Source organism: Bos javanicus, chromosome 13 (genome assembly GCF_032452875.1).
Source record: "Bos javanicus breed banteng chromosome 13, ARS-OSU_banteng_1.0, whole genome shotgun sequence".
Lineage (NCBI taxonomy): Eukaryota > Metazoa > Chordata > Mammalia > Artiodactyla > Bovidae > Bos > Bos javanicus.
The window spans coordinates 39,360,372-39,381,132 of NC_083880.1; the positions used below are offsets into that span (position 1 = coordinate 39,360,372).

General features: G+C 49.3%; 1 protein-coding gene across 1 annotated transcript in view; it reads left to right on the top strand.

Annotated features, from left to right (window-relative positions):
- SLC24A3 (solute carrier family 24 member 3) overlaps positions 1-19,766 on the top strand; it is a 428,326-nt gene extending 408,560 nt beyond the window's left edge. The window contains exons 13-17 of the mRNA XM_061435536.1: positions 1,803-1,969; positions 5,186-5,300; positions 6,480-6,592; positions 16,453-16,518; positions 17,988-19,766. Coding sequence (XP_061291520.1) covers positions 1,803-1,969; positions 5,186-5,300; positions 6,480-6,592; positions 16,453-16,518; positions 17,988-18,137 — 611 coding nt within the window. The 3' untranslated portion in view covers positions 18,138-19,766. The remainder of the gene's footprint in view (positions 1-1,802; positions 1,970-5,185; positions 5,301-6,479; positions 6,593-16,452; positions 16,519-17,987) is intronic.
- Positions 19,767-20,761: the final 995 nt, after the last annotated feature.

The window sequence follows — 20,761 nt, forward strand, 5'->3', positions numbered from 1 at the left end:
TGGAGAAAGGAATGGCTTACCCACTCCAGTATTCTTGCCTGGAGAATTCCACCTACAAGAGGAGCCTGGCGGGCTACAGGCCATAGGAAGGCAAAGAGTCGGACACAACTGAAGTGACTGAGCACAGCGCACATGATGTATGTATCTATATGTCTGTATGTGGGAGTACTAAGTCGCTTCACTTGTGTCTGACTCTTTGTGACCCCATGGACTGCTGCTCTGTCAACATTCCAGAGATGAGGAAACTGAGGCTCAGGGAGTTTAAATAACTGAGGCACTTGATTCAGACAGAACAGACAGAATGGGGACTGATAAGAAAGCCCCCTCTCCTCCCGCTAGAGACCACCTTGTGAGTCTAGGGAGACCAGGAGTCAAAAGTGATATCATGTAACTTAACTGCAATTTTAAGAAAATATTTGGAGACTGGCGAAAGATGTATGAAATAAGTGCTGGATGCTAGTATACAATTATAAATTGTGTTAAAGATTTTAGTCATCACTTTTCACAGTGTAATTTTAAAAATACCTCAACTCTGGTGGGAATACAAATTGGAACAGTCCTTTTTAGAAAACAGTTCAGCAGTTTCTCATAAAGTTAAAAAAAAAAACACCCACCCTGTGACTCAGCATTCTACTTCTGGGTCTTTGCCCAAGAGAAATGAAAACATGCCCACAGAAAGATTCACACAGAAAAGCTTACAGCCTCGTTAGTTGTAATACCTGAAAACTGGCAACAGCCCAAATCCCAGACACAGGAGAATGCAGTCACACCACAGTGTATTCACAGGCTGGAACACTACATAGCAATTAGGAATGAGTTACCAACCCAGGGATGAAACTCAGAAAGCATTATGTTGAATAAAAGAAGGTAGAAACAAACAAACAAAATACTGTATGATTTTATTTATTTGAAGTTGGAGAATAGAAAGAACTCTGTGGTGGTAGGGGCTGGGAAGTTGACCAGAAAGGATGCACAGAGACCTTTCTGCAGATCTTGGTTGATATTTCTCTTCAGAGGTGAGTTAGTACTTAATGCAGGATGGTTTGTTGTTGTTGTTTAGTCACTAAGCAGGATGGTAGTCATGGCCAAAGGAGAGCTAATGGGTTTTTCGAATCTGAGGCTACAAGAACTCCTGGTAAAATAGTCACCATTGTCTCTGGCACTCAGCAGCTGAGATGGTAGGACAGGTCATCACTAACAGATCCATCATCTTGTCCATAGAAGCAGGCAGATAGAGCCAGGAAGCAATTATGAATTTGCAAATCCATAGCAGCTTGGGATATAAACACTCAAGCAATGCTTTGGCAACCTTGAGAGCTTTCAGATCGTCCATCAAAATTTCCGCAAGTTGAAGGACGATGTTGAGAAATTCCACTAGGTGGCGCTATGTCTGCTGACCCCCTTAGACTCCGGGAAGATGTCGCTGCCTGTCCATGGGAAGAAGGACTGGAAGGGGATTGGTGGTCTTTACCGCCCCTCCCCTGCCTCCACCCGGACCCCACACTCTTCCCTGCACCCCATTTGTATCCTGAGAATCCTCCGCATCCTTTTCCACCTGGCTCCATTTGCCAAACCGTCCCCCCCAGCTCTGTATTCCTCAGAAGCGACACATCCTTCATTTTGAGGCCTACCGGCAGGTGGGCACTTTATATTCCTCTTGGTCTTGTTGGTGGAAAGGCACTCGAGTCTTTGTGGTAAGGAGCACCACAGTCAGGCTTAATGTCTGGGGACGCTCATGCTGAGGATGGAGCGGGAAAATGCGCCTCACTGATTTGTTTGTTTTGCCTTTGTTGTTCTCCCAGCTGGCAAACTGGAAACAGTGAAGTGGGCATTCACCTGGCCCCTGAGCTTCGTCTTGTACTTCACCGTCCCCAACTGCAACAAGCCCCGCTGGGAGAAGTGGTTTATGGTGACCTTCGCTTCGTCCACGCTGTGGATCGCAGCCTTCTCCTACATGATGGTGTGGATGGTGAGTCCAGGACCCCAGGGTGCTGGGTCCCTTCAGAGAGAAACTCAAGGATGCAGAGGATTCTCAGGATACAAATGGGGTGCAGGGAAGAGTGTGGGGTCTGGGTGGAGGCAGGGGAGGGGCGGTAAAGACCACCAGCCCTCTCTCAGTCCTTCTCCCCATGGACAGGCAGCTACATCTTCCCAGAGTCTAAGGTGGGGGTCAGGAGACAGCGCCACCTAGTGGAATTTCTCAACATCGTCCTTCAACTTGCGGAAACTCCCCTCTCCAGAGGGGAGCCAGGGCAGAGGTTTTAGCCCAGTAACTGTATCAGTCAGCTGTTGCTACCATACACTGTGTAACAACCAGCCCTAGATTCCGTGGCTTAGAATCAAAAGAACTTATCCTCCTGCTCATGTGTCGGCAGGGAGACTGTGGGTGACTGGTCTTACCGGGCACCAGCTAATCAGTCTGCTTTCAGCTCCATTGCGGTTGCCTTTGGTTCAGGCAACAGGTGGGGTTCGTGTCTCCTCTGTGTTTGCCCATTTTCTTTGGACCTGTGGCTACCTGGGGAATGTCTTTTCACAGTGGGTCACAGGAATGCAGGAGGGAAAAGGCAAATATGGGGGCCTTCTGGGGCCTTGGCTTGAGATTTCCACCCAGCCTCCATCTGCCAAGTATCTGTGGAGTGGGGGACATACACCTGACCTGCTCTGGTGGGAAGGCCTGCAGGGTCACAGGCAGCCAGCCTGGAGGCAAGGTGGGAGGTATGAGAAGTGACACTCCATCCATCATAGTCACTCCCCATCTCAGCTCAAGTTTCTTCAACCAGAAAATGAAGTCACTGAACCAAGTGAATGCTCAAGGGTCCCTTATGAAGCTAAAACAATGATTCAAGAGTTGGCATTGATTGAGGGACCTTCGCTCAAAAGTGTTTCTGCCCTAAAGCCATCCTAGGAAACCCAGAGTGCACTCATTGCCCATGCATGATGCTCGTTTTTAACTGGGGAGTGGCCCTAATTCATTATAATTGGAATTGGGAAGAAATTAAAAACCATGACATACGTACATCTAATTGTGCTTGAGCATCGGGTAGAGATGAAATATAAATGCTGGAGAATTAAACTCAAGAGCTAAAAAAAGTTCTGAAAAGATTATTTTGGAGGTAATAGCAAATGTGGAAACCTGACATAACTAACTCATAATTACCCCTTGCCTTCAACATCACAGGCATACTTTTTTCAATCCAAATCGCATAGGCAGGGGTTTCTCCCTCATGCTGTGTCCATTACTATTTTTGTTTGACCTTTTCATTGGGTGCCAACTTTGGGGAATAGCATTGGTATCCCTGACCTCCAGGTGTCCAGTGGTTTTTCTCTGAAGTCCACTAACATGCAAAGTAGCTGACAGATCTTAGGCTCGCCCTCTTTCTGTTTGCCTCCTTCCACTCTGGGGGAGGTTCGGAGAAGCCCTGGGAAAGGGCCGGGAGTGAGGGGAGACCAGGAGAAACCCTTGAGACCTGGTACAGAGACCTGGAGAATCGCTTCCCAGCACGCCAGCCTCAGCTGTAACCATGGTAACCATAGGCACAGTGGGGACAGGGTCCTCTTCCCAGCTCAAGCCCCATGGAGCCAAACCAATTCGTGCAGGGACCCTACTGAGGGTGAGAACAGAAAAACACAGGTGAGCAGGATGCTTGCCGCTCCATTGCACAAAAGGCTCCAGAGCAGCCACAAGAAACTGCTGTGTTTCCGTGTCTCCCTTTCCTCCCTGGAGCATGGAAGGCAGAGAATCTGAGGCCACCACAAATCCAGTCCAGCACTGGACGGAATGAGACACACAGCCTCTGCTTGAAAGAGACCAAGCCAGGCATCCTAGCAGATTTAAATAACGTCCCCCAAACCTTTGGAGGGGAGGCCAGACTCCCATGCAGGGATCCTGGAGGAGCTGGCAGGAGTGGGATACTGGCCACATGTCGTCTGCATTTCTTGCAGTTTTATAGAACGTGAGGGAGGGCGCATCCCACAATGACCTAATGTTTAGCTCCTGCATGTTGTCCTCTTCTGAGGCCAGGGCACCCGGAACGGGTCTCTTTCCACTTAATCACTTGTGCCACCCGCCCCTGGTCACTCCGTCCCACCCACTGCTGTCCTCCCAGTTTGCCCATCTGAAAACTGGGGGCCAGAATGAGCTCATTTGCAGAACAGAAGCACTGCCTCTGGTGTTGACTTAACCCCTCCCCCTGTGTACACAGAGGTGCTGCCCATGCCCACGGGCCTGCTCTCTGTGCAGGGGATGCCCCAAGGCCACTCGGAGAATGGAGATAACACCAGTAGGTGTACCCTGGGGTTGTAGTGAGAGTTAAGTAAGTTACACTAAAAGTGCCTGAGTTCTAGGCAGATGTAAGCCACCGTGGCGGAGAAGGCAGTGGCACCCCACTCCGGTGCTCTTGCCTGGAAAATCCCATGGACGGAGGAGCCTGGTAGGCTGCAGTCCGGGGGGGGTCACTGAGAGTTGGACACGACTGAGTGACTTCACTTTCACTTTTCACTTTGATGCATTGGAGAAGGAAATGGCAACCCACTCCAGTGTTCTTGCCTGGAGAAGCCCAGGGACGGGGGAGCTTGATGGGCTGCCGTCTCTGGGGTCACACAGAGTCGGACACAACTGAAGAGACTTAGCAGCAGCAAGCCACCGTGGAGCAGAGGGTGATGTGGGCAGATGATGTTCCCAAGCTGCCAGGAAGGGAGGAAAGGAATGGGCAGCTGACAGCTTTTCTTACTGGACTGGATGGTGTTATTCAGCCCCCTCCCAACTCTTGTAAAGTCTCGTCATGCAGCCAACCTGAGACTTGGACAGTGGATTTCCTAGCACAGCATGGCAGCCATCCATTCTGGGTCCCCAGGAACATCCTGAGTTCAAAAACTGTCCCGCTGTTGCCTTTTTCCAGCAACTCTGTTTCTCTTCTCTCAGGCCGCCTGCCTCACCCAAAGGAACGTGTGAAAAAGGCCAGTCCTTGGTTGGAAAGCATGGGCTCTGTAACTCCACCTCTCTGTTCCCTGAGACATTCCTGGCCCTCTGTCTTTGACATGGAACACAGACGCCTCCCCTAGACCGCCCAGATTGCAGACTCTTCAGCTTTGCTGACAGGGTCGACAGGCAGGCAGGGCTGGCATCGGCCCTCTGCTCACTGCCTCTTCCTGCCTCCCTTCCCCCCCACCCCCACCCCGCTCCCAGGTCACGATCATCGGCTACACGCTGGGGATTCCTGACGTCATCATGGGGATCACCTTCCTGGCAGCTGGAACCAGCGTGCCCGACTGCATGGCCAGCCTCATTGTGGCCAGACAAGGTGGGGCCCACATGGGGAAGGCTGGGAAGGGAAGCCAGACCTCCCTACTTAGGGGTTAGGGGGAGTTTGCATGGCAGTTACCAGGGCACCGCATCCCAGCTGTGCAGGAGCACTGCCCACCTCAGTGCCAGGCTGGTCAGAAGTCTTCCTGGCGTCAGAATAACAGGGAAACAAGCCAGAAGATCCACCCTCGAGCAAGGCAGAGACCCTTTCTATATACTAGATATACTATATACCTATATAGGTATACCATATACCCTTTCGTATACTAAGGTGTCCCCTCATCCCCTCCAGGGTTGTATTGCTTTTATTATTAAAAATAGTAAGAAATACAGTGATAGCTGACATCTGCTGATGATAGCCCCACACTGAACAGAGCAATTTGTACACATGATCTTACTTAATTTAACAATTCTATGAATTAGGGGCAGTCATATACCCATTTCATGGATGAGGAAACTGAGCTTAGAGAGGATGGACCCCATAGCCTAAGTGCCAGACGTTACTCTTCAGTGTGTGACAGACCCTTCCACCCTCAAAACCAAGATTACAGTCTACCCACCCCTGGGTGGAAGCCCCCCCAGATGGCCACGTTCCTTCCAGCACCTACTCTCGTTTATGAACCTGATTTGTGCGGGAAGAGATTGGTTTTCAGCAAACAGTGTGTGGCTGCCACCCTTGGCAAAATGTCATCCACCGGTCCTCACAAAATTCTACTGGTTACACTATTTTCCTTAATGTTGCTCAGTTATTTAGAAGACTTGGATACGGCGTGGAGCAGATGGGTAATGTAATGACACTGAACTGTGCGGGTCAGTGAGCTCATGAGCCCTTTATAGACTGTTGAGTTTATTCCTTTCCACAGAATGGTTCAGAATTTTGCAACCAGATTTAGTTTTTTGAATTACATTTAACAAATGATCATATTTGAAGTAAAGCTCAGCAGTTCAATAGAATGTATATTTCATTCTATTTATTGAAAATACATATTCAATGACTATTTTATAATTGGAATCATCCTACAGTGATGGATGGTCCGGGACAGACCCGAGCACCTGGGCTGGCCCACCTGCCCACCAGGTCTCTGGCTGTCAGACCAGGGGCTGGAGAGAGTCTTCAAGGGCCGGGGCACCCCCCAGGGACCACCTTCCTCACTCCAGTGACCTCTTGTCCTTGCAGGCATGGGGGACATGGCTGTGTCCAACTCCATCGGGAGCAATGTTTTTGACATCCTCATTGGGCTCGGTCTCCCCTGGGCACTGCAAACCCTGGCTGTGGATTACGGATCCTATGTAAGTGAAATTTTCTCCCTGGTGACCTCAGCCACTGGGACTATGTCTCAGGGCAGAGGAGGTGTGGAAACACTCGCATTGAGAGGAAACAAATTCTCCTGGCCAAGTCTTCTCAAGGTCAGGCCCACGTGGGGACATTCAGGACTCGAGAGCAGACGGAGCTGTTACAAGCTTCGGGAAAGGGTCAGATGGTAACTACTTTAGGCCCCGTGGCCTAGATGGTCTCCATCACAGTCGTCATCAGCTCTGCCGTGTTGGCCTGAAGGCAGCAACAGGTGATGGCGGGTCAATAAATGTAGCGGTTACAGTCCGACTTTATGTATAGAAGCTGAAATTTGAATTTCATATGACTTTCACATGTCGTGACACAGTATGATTCTTTTCAAAACTTTTCAACCAATGAAAAATGTAAAAACCCTTCTTCACTCATGGGCTCTGCAAAAACAGCGGAGGGGCCAGGTTTGGCCTGCAGGCCCTAATTCGCCAACCCTTGCTCTGCAGATTTGTTTTGCACGCAAAATATTTTATTCCTGAAGGGACAGACACAAAGTACATGATGCTGTCTCTGCCAGGGATCTGGTGACCGTCACACTCTGCAGTGACGGCCCCACGCTCTTTCTCAAGACCAAGCCAACTCTGACTCCAGGTGGATTTGCAGATGGGGACTTGGGAGTTCCAGCTAGATGTCAGTGCTCTTTCCCAGCCTGCCAAAGGGTTCCCCCTCTGCTGAGGGGCACTCCTGTCCCAGACACTGTCCAGAGATGGAGGGAGAAACTGCAGTTAGAGGTTTCTCTCTGTGTCAGGGAGGAAAAAAAGGATGATGCCTCTGTGGTATTCATACCCAACCCAGTGTTGGTGCTTCCCTGAACCTGTCACTGAGCATGCTTTAGTCTATCTGTGTAATATGTTGTAGGTAAGTGTGTTTTCCAAAGAAAATATCGTGGCTCATTTATCAGATGATGGTTGTTTCCAAGTTGCTTCCCTCGCAGCTGTTTGAAGTAGGGAGAGTGTGTCCATTGAAATTTCTCAACACATGGTGAGAAAGGCCATACATGTTTGGTTCATGCGAATCTACCTGTTGGCAGGAAGATTTCACCAGAGAGTTAAGATAAGCACAAGACATTGGAAGGAAGCATTATGTGTCCTAAGGAGCTGAGATCTCTTCTCTGCTGTCTGCGAAACTGGGAGGTGATGTGGTGACAGAGGGGGTCTGGGAAAGCTCCTTACAAGAGGTGACTGTGAGCGAAGTCTGAATAACTAGAGAAGAGGCAATCATGGAGAAACTGGGGCAGGGCAGAGCAAAAGCATTCCAGGCAAAAGGAACAGCTGTGCAGAGGCCCTGAGGCAGACATGCACTCGGCCTGTTGGAGAACAGGAAGGGGCCCCAAGTAAGTGGAGCAGAGCAAGCCTGGGGGCATGTGGCCTAGATGCCATGCAGGGCAGACCATGTTGGTGCTCTTAGTTAATCAAAAACGATGACATTCAAACTGATGAGATACATAGATTTACATAATGATGTTTTTGATGGCTTTTATGAAATTCAGCTGCATGAGTTTTTTTTTTAACTGTGTTTTTTAACTGTGTTTCAGTCAATCTTACTTTAATTACCAGAGAGACTAAACATTCTTTTTCATATGTATTGGCCTTTTAGATTCTTCCTTCAGATAATTATCTCTTTATGCCCTTTACCCAATTCTGCATTAGAGGGTAATGGTTTTTTGTGTGTGAGTTGATTTTTTTTTTTCATCTTTCCCTATATTGGTTTTTTTTTTAATTTATTTTATTGGACGATAGTTGATTTACAGTGTTAGTTTCTGATGTACAGCAAAGTGATTCAATTATACATCTATATGCATTTTCTTTTTCATATTCTATCCCATAAATCACACATTCCCACCTACATGTAAGGGGGCTCCAGGTCATTTATGGAGCTGGCTACTCAGGAAGGGGAGGAGACATGAATGAGTCCTGTGGTCCGGGGTGCCAGGTTGAGAGTGGAGTCCAGACAGGAGGGACCTGCAGGATAACCTCTTACTGGGGCTGTAGAGCGGCCACGGTCCACGAGTGCCCCGCTATTGTAGGGTCTGTCTCTCTGCCATCCCAAGCTGCCCCCTCCACTCCCTCTCATCCAGCCTCTGAGCGCCTTTTCCTGGGTCACGTATGGACCGCCTCCCTGGGTATACATCCTTTTCTGTACTTCAACTGAGAACAGTATTTTCCATTTAAGCCTCGCTAGTTCCTTTCAATACAAGTCACCTTGATTCTGTTTTGCCATTCCCAGAATAATCTCCTGGGTTTTTCCAACAGTCCACAAATTAAACTTTCCTTTTTTCAGTCCTTTTTTCTGATTATAAAAGTAACTTATGATCTTCATAGAAAATTTGTTGTTGTTGTTATTCAGTCACTCAGTCATGTCTTGACTCTTCACAACCCCATGGACTGCAGCACACCAGGCTTCCCTGTCCTTCACCATCTCCCAGAGCTAGTTCAAACTTATGCCCTTTAAGTCAGTGATGCCATCCAACCATCTCGTTCTCTGTCGCCCCCTTCTCCTCCTGTCTTCAATCTTTCCCAGCATCAGGGTCTTTTCCAGTGAGTCGGCTCTTCACATCAGGTGGCCAGAGTTTCAGCATCAGTCCTTCCAATGAATACTCAGGGTTGATTTCCTTTAGGATTGACTGGTTTGATCTCCTTGCAGTCCAAGGGACTCTCAAGAGTCTTCTTCAACATCACGGTTCAAAAGCATCAGTTCTTCAGTGCTCAGGCTTCTTTATGGTCCAGCTCTCACATCCATATGTACTACTGGAAAAACCATAGCTTTGACTATATGGACCTTTCTCAGCAAAGTGATGTCTCTGCTTTTTAATATGCTGTCTAGGTGTGTCATAGCTTTTCTTCCAAGTTATAGAAAATTAGAGAAACTTTAACTAGAGAATTCTAATCAGGGAAAACTCTGGAGCAGAGCCTGCCCAGTTGAACTTTCTGCAGTGATGGAAATGTTCCAGCCATGGAATGTGGAATACAGTCAGCCACTAGTCCCATGAGACATTCAAGCACTTGACATGTGGCTGGAACAAGACCGACTTTGTCCGACAGTCATTAACCCACACTGGTTCCCTATTGCTAGAGCCTGAGTGTGAGACCATGTCCACTTGGCGTTTGCCATCCATGCAGCAGGACATTTGCCTTGTTTAAATAGTGAATACATTTTATTTCCTCAATTGTAGGGATGAGCATTCCTCATACATCAGTAGCTCCTGAGAGTGTGGCTGTAATTCAGCCCAGTTAAATAATGTACATTCATGGTGGTGATTCTCAGACATCCAGAAAAAGTTAGGAGTAAAATCCCACAGGCATTGGTGCAGCTCAAACAGCCACTGCCCGCAGCTGCAGTAAGAGGTGAGTCTACCCAGTTTCCACCTGCATGTCAGAGGAACCACTCTGGATCCTTCCGTGACCCATTTGTCCACGCCCTGGTCCCTCCACAGCTTCCATCGGGCCCTCTGGGCCAGCCCCCCACACCCAGCCACACTGTAGGGGCATGTCTAACTTCAGGCCAAGATGCAGAAGTTGCTTGGAAAGCTAATTTCAGGCTCATGGAAAAGCAAATTTAGAGGCTTATTGGTCTTGAATGTTTAGTCTTCCCTCATCTCCGCCTCCAGCTTTTTCCAGGAGAGTGTTCCTTCTGAAAGGACAGTCAGGGGCCTCCACCTGTTAGCATTTCAGTGACCCCATGACATCTTCCTGTCTCTCTGATATCAGTACTCAGTGGCTTGTGTGGATTTAATGGCTTCCCCACCCTCGCAAGCGAGCTGCTTCAGTTCTGAAGCCTTTTTTCCATCTCGCCTAGATGGATTTCCAGGTCATGATTACTGGATAATTACCACTGAGACAGCTGTTTTGTGCAAAGTCTTAGGTTCAGGCATCTGACAGCAAGGAAGGAAGGCAGTTGCACAGATTTTGACATTTCTCAGTACTTGTGTCTTGCTCAGAAGCCAGCTAGCTACTTAAGTGCCCCCAGTAATAGCTGTTTCTAAAAGTCGGTTTGGAAAATGAGTACTTCTTATTCCATTTCAGTGATAAGTCTCTCCCACCTGCTCCCACCAAACTAAGAAAGTCACCAGGCAGGCTCCAGGCAGCTAGGGCAAAATCTAGATTTCTGAGCTGGGGCTTAGAAATGTAAAAGAACCCTAAGAAGCAGCGAACAGGGGCAGCAAGGAAGTCTGTCTTTCCCTCTCTCCAAGCAAGAGTCCACCTTATTCCAGAATCCATGGAGGTAAAAAGAAGTGATTGGAGGAGTTCTCCCCACCACACCTCTGTCCAGGTCACTCTTCTACTCAGACACGAATTGACTGCCTTCTCTGTGCTGAGCTGGTAGCCGTCACTGGGGCTGCCTCAGTGAGCCAGACAGACACTGTCCTGTGCTCCTGGGGCCCCAGCCGCTGGGAGGGCATGACCGCACAGTGTGACCCCTGCCCTCCTGAGAGCTGGCCATGCAGCATTCAGGGCAGCACGTGGCGCTGTGTGCAGGGGCCAGGGCACCTGGATGCGTGTGAGGAAATGATCCTTACCCTGAAAAACTGAGATTATCAGAAGCAAAGCAGGTGAAGGTGAAAGGCTTTTTCTAAGCAAAGGAACAGCTAGTAGAAGCCCCAAGATACGAGAATGTTCTAGGCACTGAAGGACCAAAGGACAGTTCCTCTGCCTGGGGTGTGGGAGGGGGTGTGGGAGGGACAGGGATGAGTGGCAGGGGTGAACTGGAGCCCAGAGAGGCCACGTGGGCAAGGACACTGAGAGCCATGCTCGTGGGGACAAGGGAGGGGCTGCTATGACTGTCCGTCCTTTGAGGAAGAGAATTCTAGCTGTAGTGTGGGGAAAGGGTTAGTTCAGTTCAGTTCAGTTGCTCAGTCAAGTCTGACTCTTTGCGACCCCATGGATTGCAGCATCCCAGGCTTCCCTGTCCATCACCAACTCCTGGATCTTACTCAAACTCATGTCCATCGAGTCGGTGATGCCATCCAACCATCTCATCATCTGTCGTCCCCTTCTCCTCCTGCCTTCAATCTTTCCCAGCATCAGGGTCTTTTCAAATGAGTCAGTTCTTCACATCAGGTAGCCACAGTATTGGAGTTTCAGCTACAGCATCAGTCCTTCCAATGAATATTCAGGACTGATCTCCTTTAGGATGGACTGGTTGGATCTCCTTGCTGTCCAAGGGACTTTCAAGAGTCTTCTCCAACACCACAGTTCAAAAGCATCAATTCTTCGGCACTCAGCTTTCTTTATAGTCCAACTCTCACGTCCATACATGACTATTGGAAAAACCATAGCTTCGACTAGACAGATCTTTGTTGGCAAGTAATGTCTCTGCTTTTTAATACACTTTTCATAACTTTTCTTCCAGGGAGCAAGTGTCTTTTAATTTCATGGCTGCAGTCACCATTTGCAGTGATTTTGGAGCTCCCCAAAAATAAAGTCTGCCACTGTTTCCACTATTTCCCCATCTATTTGCCCTGAAGTGATGGGACCAGATGCCATGATCTTAATTTTCTGAATGTTGAGCTTTACGCTGACTTTTTCACTCTCCTCGTTCACTTTCATCAAGAGGCTCTGTAGTTCTTCACTTTCTGTCATAAGGGTGGTGTCATCTGCATATGTGAGGTTTTTGATATTTTTCCTGGCCATCTTGATTCCAGCTTGTGCTTCATCCAGTCCAGCATTTCTCATGATGTACTCTGCATATAAGTTAAATAAGCAGGGTGACAATATACAGCCTTGATGTACTCCTTTCCCAGTTTGGAACCAATCTGATGTTCTATGTTCAGTTCTAACTGTTGCTTCTTGACCTGCATACAGATTTCTCAAGAGGCAGGTCAGGTGGTCTGGTATTCCCATCTCTTGAAGAATTTTCCACAGTTTGTTGTGAGCCACACAGTCAAAAGCTTTGGCATAGTCAATAAAGTGGAAATAGATGTTCTTCTGGAACTCTCTTCCTTTTTTGATGATCCAACAGATGTTGGCAATTTGGTCTCTGGTTCCTCTGCCTTTTCTAAATCCAACTTGAACATCTGGAAGTTCACAGTTCATGTACTGTTGAATCCTGGCTTGGAGAATTTTGAGCATTACTTGGCTAGCATGTGAGATGAATGCAATCGTGCGGTAGTTTGAGCATTCTTTGGCATTGCCTTTCTTTGGGATTGGAATGAAAACTGACCTTTTCCAGTCCTGTGGCCACTGCTGAGTTTTCCAAATTTGCTGGCATATTGAGTGTAGCACTTTCACAACATCATCATTTAGGATTTGAAATAGCTCAACTGGAATTCCATCACCTCCACTAGCTTTGTTCGTTGTGATGCTTCCTAAGGCCCAGTTGACTTCGCATTCCAGGATGTCTGGCTCTAGGTGAGTGATCACACCATCGTGGAGCCAGACATGACAGAGGGCAGCCAGACCAGTTATGAAGCATTTGTAGGAAAAACAGAATATGTGACCTGGGGGAGAGAGCCCCCAGGGGAGCCAGGGTGGGAGTGCATATTTAAGCAACAGGATCCAGGGTTGTGCTTAGAACCAGATGAGGTGTGATGTGTCTGAGGGCATCCTGGTGGAGACATCAGGCAGACAGTGAGATAAATTCAGAGGCAAGACCTCTGACAGTCAAGAGAGTTGCTATGGGTTTTTAAGCATAAAGCTCATACAGGGAGTAAGTGTAAACAGAGAAGAGAACCATGACCATACCCTGATGTCAGGTAGTGAGAAAACCATTCAGGGAAGGAGGCTGGGGGGTGGTCGGCCAGAAAGGGCAAGGATGAGGAGAATGTTTCCAGAAAGACTGGCCACATGGAGGAAGGCTCTTCCCAATGTCCTCCTTCCAATGCCGGCTGTCCTCCAGCTGTCACCTCCTCCGAGAAGCCACCCAGCCATGTCCACTGCCTCTGCAGTCACATGGTGGGGGTGGGGTGTCATCTTCCCTCACCCTCTGAGAGCAAAGATGTGTCCGACTCAGCCAGTGCACCCAGAACCTACCAGTCAGTTCTCAATGCTACCACGTCTTCCTTCTCGAGGAAAAACATTCTTGAGTCGATCTTCTGGTATGCAGTTTCTGTTCCAGTTGCCAGGCCAGTTTTTCTTTTTCTGCAAACCCTGCCCCAACCCCGGGGCAGCTACACGGAGCCCTTCCCCACTCCACTCTCAGTGAGGCCACATGGGCAGCTTGCACTTGACCTTGGCAGGAATACTGACACCATGGAAACCAGGAAAATGCAGAAACTATTCCCAGGGCCTGGCCACAGGCTGTTCCCACAGACCTAGTGGGGTAACTGGGGATCATCTGGGGGCTTCACAATGAATGGTCCTTCTCAAAGCTGTTCTAACAAGGCCCTAGGGGCTGCAATGACACCACCCAATCCCCTTAAGGTGAATCTTGCTCTTTAGATTTTAGGAAAAATGAGGTGATGTTTGGGGGGAGGTAGGGTCTTTCCTGGGTCACCAAGACCTGAAGTAGATTCAGTTTCACCATCAAAGTTTTAGATCCCTCCCAAAACCACTCTATTCTGAAGATGAGGATGGGGTGAGGACTTTATTCCGGGTGTGTGGGGGGGGGAACCCAGTAGGCGGTGGGCAGGTGTGACCAGAGAGGTGGGTGGTGGCTCTTCCAGGGCTTGAGGAGGAGCCTCAAACACAGACCACAGATGCCAGCGTGGGCTCCAGGGAGACAGGTGGTCCCACCAAGATGGTAAGGGGCCCAGATGTGAGCCTAGAGAGTTCTTAGCAGGTAGAGGAAGCCCTGGCTTTTCTCCTGTGCCCTGCAAGGTGCATTGAAGAGTCTAAAATTTTCAGGCTGAAGCCTGACTCTAAGTGCAGACGTGACCCCTTACCAGCTCCCTGACCTTGTGTAATACAGCGATTTGTAGTAAGAAATTTATGTTTGGTCTTTTTTTCTAGCACAGAGCTCCTAAAAGCCTCAGAATTATCTTTTTATGTGAATGAGATGACTTTAGGATAGCTTCTAAGGATGGAGCTGGTTGGCAGGAGAACCAACCCTGTGGTTTGAGGGCTGGAACTTTGCTTCCCAATACTGTGAACTCTGGGGCAGAGAGAGGGGCTGGAAGTCCCTCAGTCAGCAGCAGCTGTAGATTTAATCAGCTGTGCCTCCATAACGAGGCCTCCGTAAAAGCCCCAGAACGACAGGGTTCAGAGAACTTCTGGGAACACGTGGAGATGCAGGGAGAGTGGGGCTTCACTTCCTGGAGCCTCAGCTGTCTCACCTTTACAGGCAGCTCAGGACACCTTGAGGAGCTGCCACGAGAACTCAGTGCAGCCCGTGTGTGGTCACGCACTCCGGGGAGAAAGCTGTGTTCCAGTGCTTCTCTTCGGTCGGCTCGTTCACTTTCTGACCTCATGTCACTGTTCAAGGAAAGCCCCCCACCCTGTGATGTTATATAGCGTAAAGTCCCAGCTGGACGTATCCACTTGGAACCCAAGCCTAAGCAAGTGTTCAAACCACTCAAGTTAGAAAATGCAAAGTGACAACCACATGTGTTCCGAGTTATAAACCAATTAGCGAAAATCCAGGGGCTTCTTGTTTTTCCTAAAAGAATTTGCTGGTCGGGTGGAGCTGACCTCAAAACATACAGAGATTTTAAACTGCAATGTGGGGGAAGTCAGAGTCTTTGAGGCTGCAGGTTCAGGTCCTTAAACAAACAGTATAGGATTCAGGGGACTGTTTTATGAGCCACATGCATGCAGGAAATTGGGGGTGATGCAGTCTCTGTGTGCGTTTGCACTAAAAGACACATCCGTGGAGCCTAAATTCCTGTTGACTCAGGAACCAGCCAGCCTCCTGTTTCCTCTCTAGCAACTGCCAAGAGGGAATTGGAGGATAAAATTCATAGTGTCGAAGGCAAGAAATAAAAACAACGTTAAATGTCAAGGCTGAACAATCCAAGTGTGTTGCCTGCTCTCAGAAGGGCATTGCCATGGGGACCGTCTGCCTTTGCACTTCCTGGGCCTCGCATCTGTGAGGCAGGAGCAGGGGATGCTGGTTTAGGTCCACACTGCACAGTTGAGGCTCCAAGTCTTATCCAGAGGTGAGAAGGGTTGGTGAGATTGTCTGGCTTAGCAAGACCCCAAGAAACTGGTTTTTTACGGGGATAAGACTTACTGCCCTTGAACTTCCCTGGTGACCCAGTGGTTAAGACTCTGCTTCTGTTGCTGAAAGCACAGGTTCTGATCAGGGAACTAAGACTATGTATGCCTCATGGGAAGTTGCACTGGACAGGGCTCCTAAGAATTCCAGAAATTGTTGTTTGTATTTTTTTTAATCTTCAAAGTTTGCCTGTTAACCCCACTGTGTTACTGTGGAAAACAAACAAAATATCAGGAATTGAATGTTAACTCTTCTTTGCCTGTTCAAAATAGCAACCCTCACTCACCACTTCCCATCAAGTTCAGGTGAAGGTCACAGACATTTGAATGCAAAAGAGATTAAAAAGTTTAGTCATATTTTTCAAAATATTGCTCTCATGACCCACGTTATTAAATTTACCCTAAACGTTGTGTGTCGGGAGATCGGAAGCTCCCTGGAAGTCAAGTCCCCCAGTAAATAAGAATCAGGCCATGCCGGATGGAGAATTCAAGTGGCCACAGGGCAGTCAGCAAATACCACTGCTGGAGGGGGAAGGGATGGGGCTGAGGGTGGACCAGGCCAGGGTGCCCCCTAGGTGTCAAGGAAAGTGCCATCCCCACTGCAAAGCTGCCATTTGCCCTCCATCCTGGAGGAGGGTCTTGGCCTCACTAGAATTTATCGCCCCGCACTTGGCAGATGTTTCGGGAGCCTAACTCTGTGTCATCCTCTCTTACAGATTCGGCTGAACAGCAGGGGGTTGATCTACTCCGTGGGCTTGCTCCTGGCCTCCGTCTTCGTCACGGTGGGTCTGCAGCTCTCTCCACTCTCCAGTCCCCACCTCTCCCCCCATTCCCTTGGGTTCTCTGGCTACAGAGTCTGTTTGGACACCAGATAGGCTTGGCCTCCCGGTGGATAGGGACAGTCAGCCTTGAGGTTCTCCTGTCTCGTGGCTGTGTCCTCCACAAATGGATCCTGGCAACCCCCGAGAAAGCCTCCCTTTCTGAAAGGAGCCAGCCTCCTCTCGGAAGCACAACCTGTCTCATGTCAAACACAAACATTTATCAAAAGCAATAGGGGGAATCCCACTTTTTATGCAAGATGAGGCTACAGAAGGTTATATTCCAATTAATTGACTATTCCAGGTTCCTAAACATCTCCATAAATCCATGGATGTGACCAACACCCAAAGACTGAGGACAGACTTGCTGGACAGTGAATGCACTCTGATGCCACTGCACTGCCTTGGCCATCCATCCACTTGCATAATGTACTGTTCCAACTCAGTTGACACCTTTGGTGGGAGCGAGTTCACACCACCATGTGGACTGACCCACCTGCCCTAAGTGTCTGATGACGTACATGTATGCTACTGAATTTTCACCGTAGGAAATGCAATGTGTTTTTTCCTGAATTGTTGAGGAACTATTTGTTGAATTACACCTGTCATGAGAACATACATAGGTAGAGAATGGGAATTCACAAGGGCAGGAGAGGTCATTTCCAGGTCCAGCATGCAACTCCAATGCCAAGGTTTTATCAAACTAAATACTGCCTTACACAATAGTGAAAACCCATCTATTCGTTCTTTTTAGGAGGTTCTTCAGGTTGGTATGACTTAGGATTATTATGCTTGTAACCGCCACACAGGTGCTTACTACGGGAATTTCCCCATCTGGAGCTCACCACACTCCAATAGGTAGTCACTGATATCAGCCGCATTATAGAGACTGACAAGTGAGGCCTGTAGGGACCTTGTGTCTGACCTCCGAGTGCCTGCTGGCTTGCCGGTGCACTGCATCGCGGGATGCTGTGGCCGGGCATTCCTGGGACAGGGTCTCACCACTGCCCCTCTGCCCTGGAGGGCTGTTGAAGGACTGAAACGAAGTAGGTCTGGGAGGAGAAGCAAGTTCCAATATCTGAAGTTTTCAGTGCCGAACTGACATCCCAGGGGCTAGGTCAGAACAGCTGGTTCAGGAGGAAGCCCACGCTGGAGACACCAGGACGTAGACGGGGGTTTAGAGCCAAGGAGTCAGATGAGACCCCCCTGGGAGTGAGCGTAGGTGGAAGAGAGAGGCCGAAGTGTGAGTCCTGGTGCCCCGACAGTCAGAGCTCAGGATGCTGGGGACGGAGCCGCAAGAGGAACACAGAGGGAGCTGGAAGAGCGGCCGGAGGGAAACCCGGTGCGCATGCGGGGTCTGGGACGCGGTGGAGGAGGGGCTTCGTAACCCAGGAGGGTCCCCACGCCCTCTGACCCTGCTCTGTGCCTCGCAGGTGTTTGGCGTCCACCTGAACAAGTGGCAGCTGGACAGGAAGCTGGGGTGCGGGTGCCTTTTCCTATACGGCGTGTTCCTGTGCTTCTCCATCATGACGGAGTTCAACGTGTTCACGTTTGTGAACCTGCCCATGTGCGGGGACCACTGACCCGCGGCCGCGCCCAGCTCGGCCCCTCCTTCTGTGCAATACAAGCGGGCGCCCGAGTCCGCCTCCGCGCTGCCCGCAGGCCTCCGCCCCCCTCGACTCCTCCTGGGCCCTGCCCCTACCCCCCTACCCTCCACCGCCTCCCGACCCGCCAATCCCGGACCCCCACCCCGACTCTGTCTCTGCCCTCCTCCACGTGAAGACTCCCGACCTCCGCGTGAATTTTCAAGCCCCATTTTTGAACAGTGACTGAGATTCTAGAAAAACTGGCTGCTAACTGGCCCGTGCCAGGCAAACTTAGTATATATCCCTCCTCCTTTTTTAAGTTATTGGATGGAAGACCGGCCTAATGTATGAGCCGAGACTGTGGAGAAGAGAGAGGAGAGGGTCCACGCGTGACAGGGAGCGTTTGGGATTCTCCTTATGTTTGGGGCTGATTTCTAGGTTCCTGAGTCTGGGGGTTTGGTTTGGGGGCTCCCCTCTTTTCTTCTTTTCCTTCCAGAGATGTTGACTTTTTTCCTCGCATCTTCTCTCACCGGGCTCTGGATCCTCACTGATCCACTGGGCATCCCAGCTGCGTCCTCTGGGGTCGAGGCCCAGGTGCGTTGGAGCTTGTGTGGATTTAGCGCCCATCAGAGGAGCGGCTGGAGAGGCCCCTGGACAAGCTCCTTCTCGTCACACCCGGGGCTCTGCCCTGAGGCCCTGGGTTTTCTAGGAAGAAGACAGCTGACCGCCTGTCCGTTATGACCATCACTCTCTCCCCAGTTCTTTCTAGCCTCTCAAGCAATAGTTGAAGCCTGCCTGCCCGGGTTAACCTCTCCATCCTGAGCACCAGGCAGCCGGCACGGCAGTGCCTCCCGCCTGAGACTCTGAGACTGCTCTTGGTTTGGTGTTTGGCGGGGCAGGGAGTGTGACCCGGAGGCAGGAGTTGCAGACACTGGTTTCTCGGGAAGTGGAGAAGCGCACTTTGCACAGACACCGCCCCTCGTACTGAGTACACTGGACCCTGACTGCTGGCTCGAGGGCCAGCGTCTCCTCCCAGTCGCCACGCCCAGCTGCCCCAGCGCCCTGCTCCCTTCCCCGGGGGGTGGGGAGGGGACACAGGAAGGAGGAACAGAACTGACACCTTGGAAACGCAGAATGTGTTGGATGCAGACTCACTCAAGGGCGTGTTACTGTGGATGTTGCTGTCAATCGCTGCTCAGCAGCTCCGCTAGGTTCTGTCCGATGCTGAATTACTCCGCAGACAACTCCACCGAGTTGAGACCCACCCATGCTTGTTCACTTGTATTTATTGAAACTGTGGATTCTCGCCCCGTGCTGCCCCATGTATTTACTTTAAGCACTGATCACCTATTCATTCGGTATGGTTTTCCCCTTCCCCTGTACACACTCTGGTATGAATTGTAAAAATAACCTGCTACAAATGGGTTGAATGTTTCTGTCGCCGGTGCCCACCGAGGCCGGCCTTGGCCGAGGGGTACCTGCTGGCCAGCGGAGCGGGAGAGGGAATCACCACTTTGGGCTTTCTGAGCTGAGACACACTTACGGATTCTGTTACACATTTTGCACTGGTTTTACGGAGATTGTTTTCTTGGACGGATAGTGTAAAATAAACTTCTCTGTTCTGTATCTTTCCTTGAGCAGTTTCCTCTTTGCTTTCTCCCTGGAGTGAGGAGGACACAGGGAAGGTGAAAAGATGGTGTCATCGAATGTTTACTGTTTCTTGGTTGACGCCTCTGGGAATCTGGTCAGTGTCTGGCAGATTGCAGGTATGAAGTGACAAATCTTGGGTCCCCTCTGAATCTTGAAGGTTCTCTGCTAGGCCTGTCATTCTTAGGATACGTGCGATGGTGTGTTAGGAATTCTTGCAGCTGGACATAACAGGGAGAGCATTCCAGAGTTGACAGTGATGTCCAGCAGGGCTCAAGTCACCCTCCTGTCTGATTTTAGTAGATTTCAGTTGTGAAAATTAAGACTTCCCCAAGGTGGTTCCTTAAGAGGGAAAGAAAGTAATACATAATAAGCCATATTCTGCATGACTCTCAAGAAATCATTATCAGGGGACTTCCCTGGCAGTCCAGTGGTTAAGACTCCATTCTTCTACTGCTGGGGCTGGGGGTTCCATCCCTGGTTGGGGAACTAAGATCCCGCATGCCGTGAGGTGCAGCCAAACAAACAAAAATCATTACAAGGATCTAAAAGTAGCCCGAGAGGAGCAAACAAGCCAAGTTTCCACCTGAACCTCAATAGAATTGTTTTATAGGAATCAGAAGAAAAATAGCTGGTAATTCACAGTTCCAAATTTATTTTTTAAAAATTTCCTCCCAGGTGGTGGGAAAATACTAGGAACTTAGCTTTGTCTTGAGTGTTTACATCTAAAAGTGTTTTATTCCTATATTGGTGCTTTTTATAAATACATGACAGACATGGACAGGGTATTACTATAATGTGGATTGGTGCTTACGAAGCATCAAATGCTTTTATGTTAAATACTCTGTCATACTGGTCTTGATTAGTTTTAGTCTTAGTCTTAAGCAAAGACATTTGATCCAAAGCCTGTTTTGTTTTTGTTTTTTTACACATTTGCTGTGAAATCTTGAGAAACCATAGTTCCAGGCTAAATG